Source organism: Mus pahari, chromosome 6, assembly GCF_900095145.1.
Source record: "Mus pahari chromosome 6, PAHARI_EIJ_v1.1, whole genome shotgun sequence".
NCBI classification, from domain to species: domain Eukaryota; kingdom Metazoa; phylum Chordata; class Mammalia; order Rodentia; family Muridae; genus Mus; species Mus pahari.
The window spans coordinates 83,809,078-83,814,244 of record NC_034595.1 but is presented as its reverse complement, the minus strand read 5'-3'; the positions used below and the strand labels follow the sequence as shown (position 1 = coordinate 83,814,244).

The window sequence follows — 5,167 nt, the reverse complement described above, 5'->3', positions numbered from 1 at the left end:
TCAGAGAGAAGGAATCAGCTGGAGCACTTGTCTCCCTGTAGCCATGAAGAGTGGAACCAAATGCAGAGCCAGGAGGAAGAGGCAGCCATCACTGAGCAAGACCTGGAACTTATCAAAGAGAGGGAGACGCGATTCGGCAGCTGGAGGTGAGAGGCAGGCTGTGGCTTTTGTTTGGCTCAAGTGTCTGCAGATATTAGGGGAAAAAAATTTTTTTTTGCTAGATTTATATGAAAAGGGCTGTATTAAGTCTTTGTGTGTTTTATATCATCTATAAATTTAGTTGTAGCAGAATTGAACTTCTGCTATGTTCTGTTGCCCTGGCCACTCAAAAGCACCCGGACTTTGGCTCAAACTCCATTTACTGCATGGTCTCCGGGAGAGACGCATGCATGGAAAACAGCAAAGCAGGCGATACCTACCTTGTGGACTCCTAGAACTTGCCCATCTCAGTAGCTGTCTCCAGGTTAAGCTGGGTTCTGTGTGGAGAGCTTCTTTTCATAGTCTGAATAGCCCAGCAGAAAGGCAGGCTCCAGCTCTACTTTTGTACATTCTAAAGTCCAGTTCTTGTCAGGTCATTGGGTCAGACTTGGAACCATTTTAGATGTGGGGGTTGAGGGGAAGTTCTGTAGGCTGTCCTTGGCTCCTTGAGGTACATCATAACCAAGGCAACCAAATTTAAAAAAAAAAAAAAAAGTTTAAAAAATGTTGTTAAACCCTGTCTCGAAAAAAAACAAAAAAAAAAAAAAAATGTTGTTAAAAGTATGATCATATGGTGGTTTGGATGAGTATTACCGCAGTTGTAGATTATTTCAGAAGGACTAGGAGGTATGTTTTAAACTGTAAAAATTTTAAACTTTAGTTTATTTTGTATTATGTTTATGAGTGTTCTTGGGGATCAGAAAAGGGGGTCAGATCCCTTGGAAGTAGAGTTCTGGGTGGTTGTGAGCTCTGCCATGTATATGCTTGGAACTGAACCTGGGTACTCTGCAAGATTAACGAGAGGGGGCAGGGAGGCCTGGCTTAGGCTTTTGGAACTTCAGAGCCCACCCCTTGTGACACACCTCCTCTAACACTCCACCTGGGGCAATACTCATTCAAACCACACCATATGAACATACCTTTAGCAGGCACCAGGCCATTGTTCTTCCACCTGACTGTGTTTGCCGTAGCTTATTACCTATGAAAGGATAAACCTGAACATAGAGAATCTTTCCTCCATCACTGCTGGAAATACTGTGCAGCTGAGCCCACCAAGCTGGGAAGTTATTGAACATTTTCAGTCAGAACAGCGTCCAAGTGATATCCTTTCACCCTGCCAACTGTTCTCCAACATCGAAGCTCTTTGTCAGTTGGAAGTTGTTTATAGGGCATCAATGACGCAGAATCCAATAGTTCCTCACATAGACCCAGAGTCTGCCCTGGGGAAACCATCTTCTTGGCTGCTTGTCTTCTATGTGTTCACAAGGCAGCACAGTCCTATAGAAGCCATTTAAATTCTCTAGTCAGAAGGCCTAGTAATGACTAACGTTGGTCTGCTCTGCCTAGAGCCGTCACACTGAGCATGTGTCCACCACAGCACTCCAGTTTCTGCTGGACACACATCATGCTTGAATGGTGTCACTAGTTCCTAGGTAACATGTGCAGTTAATATTGCCCAATGAGTGGGCTTCGTGTCCGTTGTTCTTCAGTGTTAGGTAAGCAGCAATAGATAAGTTTTATTCATGGAGAAACCTTTACAATGCATGTTATTATTTCTTTAGGGAAAGAAAGGAAAGAAATCCTCTAACATTGCTTAGTGTGAGCTAATTGGTTTTCTTTTTGTTTTTTTGTTTTTTTTTTTTTTAATCTCCCTCAGGCTGACATTTTGGATGTCAATCAGATATTTAAAGATTTAGCTATGATGATCCATGACCAAGGTGATATGATCGGTATGTACTATTAATATATCTAACCTTAGGGTGAGTACAAAGAACTCGGTAAGATGGGTCACTGTAAAGTTAATATTACTGAATTCATTTTCTTATACAGTCAAGAGTAGAGGCTGAAGAGGGTACTTTGTGGTGAGCCCTGTTCATTTGTTACAGCCTGCAAAGCTGTTAGAGAAAGGCCTGTCAGCACCCCAGCTTTGAGCTCTGGATGCTCAGGGATTGTGGGGTTAGTAACTTGTAAAAGCTTTTTAATGAGGAAATGATCTCAGATTTATAAAAAGCTGCAAAATAGCCAGGCATGGTGGCGCACGTCTTTAATCTCAGCACTCAGGAGGCAGAGGCAGGCAGATTTCTGAGTTCGAAGCCAGCCTGGTTTACAGACTGAGTTCTAGGACAGCCAGGGCTATACAGAGAAACACTGTCTCAAAAATAAAAAAACAAAAAACAAAACAAACAAAAAAAGCTGCAAAATAAAAACAATAGAAGGAATCTTTTATATATCCCTACCCAGAATTTTCCTGGTTAATAACATTTTGCCCCATTTACTTTGTGATGTACACCTATCTGTGTGTGTGTGTGTGTGTGTGTGTAGATACATAAATATGTGGTCTGCACCCCCACTCCAGTCTTTTCTCTTAAACTCTATTTAGGTTATATAATTAGTAACCCCTTGCTATTAAATATGTCAGTGTTTATTTCTGAAGAATGGTACTGTTCTCTTATCAAGTTAGAAATGTGTAGCTGGGAATGGTAGTGATGCCTGTAACGTCAGCACTCATGTGGATGCATGACGGTCAGGAGTTTTGGCAGTGTCAGCTACATGGCATGTTGTTGAGGATGCTGAGGCCATCTTAGACTACATGAGACCCTATCTCAGAAGACTAAAAAGAAGTACATTTTTGATCTCGTGGCTGGCTGGTTTGGATGGTAATGGTGAATCTAAGGCCTGTACCATCAAATCTGTTCAGAGAGGCTGGATAGATGGCACAGCAGCTGAGAACAGTGGCTGCTTTTCCAAAAGACTATGGTTTGATTTCCAGCACCTCACAGCCATCAGTAACTCTAGTTCTGAGGGATCCAACACCCTCCAGGCATGTACATGGTATACACACATACATGCAGACAAAACATCTATATACTTTAAAAAAAGAAGAAGAAAATTTGCTTGTTTGGTTTTTTCGGTATTGAAATACCTGAATATACTAAAACATGCATCGTATTGTTTTACAGATAGCATAGAAGCCAATGTGGAAAGCTCGGAGGTGCATGTTGAAAGAGCCACTGATCAGCTACAAAGAGCTGCTTACTATCAGGTAAAAGCCAATATCAAAGAAAGTCACTCTGTGCTGTAGACTCCGTGAACCTCCAGGCTGTGCTAACACATTGCTGGCAGCTGCAGTCTTCTGCCTGAGTTTGAGCTGGATGCAGGCAGTCATAGTTTGCAGCTCCAGTCCCATTTCTAGTATTTATTTTTGCAGCCAGGTCACCAACACCATCAAATCCTGAATAACTTACACAGAAGCTGTGTGGCTATAAAGCTAATGCCGCGAGCTAGCTTGATGCCTAAAGTCTAGCATGATGCTAACTTTATATCCTAAATGGGGGACTGTTGGGCGAGTAAGAGCTGCAGGAAAGCAGAGCTGCAGAGACCCCCGTAGCCGACTGTTGACTCAGAGCATGGTGCCTTAGAACCGGCTCTGACAGACGGCTCACTGTGAATAGGCCTCAGTCACCATGGAGCTGGGCCCAGAAGGTGACTCTGCTGGCTTTATGACTTTATGAGTCTTTTTGTTTTGTTTTGTTTTTCTGAGACAGGTCTCATTGTGTAGTCCTGGCTGGCTTGTAATTCATGTTGTAGAGCAGGCTGACTTGGAACTCACAGAGATTCTCCTGCCTCTGGCTCCCATGTGCTGTGATTAAAGGTGTGTGGCACAGCACCCTATTCTTTCTGAGTCTATAATTGAGGTTTTAGATATTAAAAATGATGTCCTCTTTTGTTGTTGCATGGCTTTTTAGAAGTAACTACCATTTGAGTCATTTTCTGTATTCCTAGGGTAGCTGTATTTTACCTGGGAATATGCTTGAGGAAGTTGAGTTTCATAACAATATTCTTGAAATACTGATGATTTTAGTTTACAGTAGTAAAAGAGTAATCACATCTACTCAGTGTTGTAATATGTGGGAACTAAAGAATGTTAATGAGAAAAGGAGATTTTTGTGCTAAATGCTAACAAGAAGAACATCAAATGTACAGTCTGATCCAGTTATTTCAAACAGGAATGTGCACAGATGAGAGAGTAGGAGGAGCCTGGCATGCTGGCATGAGCCTTTAACCCAGCTTTCAAGAGGCCAAGATAGTGGATCTCTATAGATTAAGCTAACCTGGACTATAGAGAGAGAGAGCTCCAGGCCAGCCAAGGCTACATAGTGAGACCTTATCTCAAACAAAAAAGAAACACATAAAAAGAGAGCAGAAAGAAGTAGAATCTTATGTTAACAGTCTTGTTCATGGATGATTATTTTCTTTCTACTGCTCATATATTTTACAGTGAACATGCAATCTGATAGGTGTGAAGTGATTTATTAAAAACACACACAAGGGCCCGGGAAGAAGGTTCAGTGGTTAGAGCAAACAGGAGTCCTGGAGTCCAAATCCTCAGCTCCCATCTCCCACGGGGGATTGTGGCACTGCTTGTAATTCCAGCCGATTCAAGAGCAAACTGGCTGTGTGAGACAAGTCACATAAGCAGATAACACGTAGGACAAAGGCACAGCTCCTTCACAAATTTGTATTTGGGAACGATGACACTTGCAGTACTACTTAGAACTGTCGACTTGAGATCTTTGAGAAGATGTTTGCATTTTTATCCGTGGTAAGAGTTAATTATAGGCTGGGGATGCCATTCAGAAGTGGGGTGTTTACCTAGCATGCACAGGACCTGGGTTAAATCTCAGCAGTGGAATCTAAGTATGTTCTGAGTAACAAAGAGATGCATGATTCACATAATGATGCACTCTGAATCTTAGGTATAAAAATGTTTACTTGTTTCATGAGTGTCTTTAAATATTTCTTTCCTCAGAAAAAATCTCGCAAGAAGATGTGTATCCTCGTGCTTGTCCTGTCAGTGATTGTTACAGTCTTGGTAGTTGTTATCTGGGTTGCTTCTAAATGAAGTGTGCTTGCCTCAGAGCCTCCTCCTGCTGTGTTGTTTTCAAGGGCAAGTGCTTGATAGAGTCTT

The 5,167-nt window shown here is 42.0% G+C and overlaps 1 protein-coding gene across 1 annotated transcript in view; it reads left to right on the top strand.

The window, feature by feature from the left end:
* The window catches only part of Stx12 (syntaxin 12), a 28,072-nt gene extending 22,911 nt beyond the window's left edge, over positions 1–5,161 (top strand). Inside the window, 5 exon segments of the mRNA XM_021199655.2 lie at positions 42–127; positions 130–146; positions 1,856–1,928; positions 3,159–3,241; positions 5,009–5,161. Coding sequence (XP_021055314.1) covers positions 42–127; positions 130–146; positions 1,856–1,928; positions 3,159–3,241; positions 5,009–5,101 — 352 coding nt within the window. The 3' untranslated portion in view covers positions 5,102–5,161.
* The last annotated feature ends 6 nt before the right edge of the window (positions 5,162–5,167 follow it).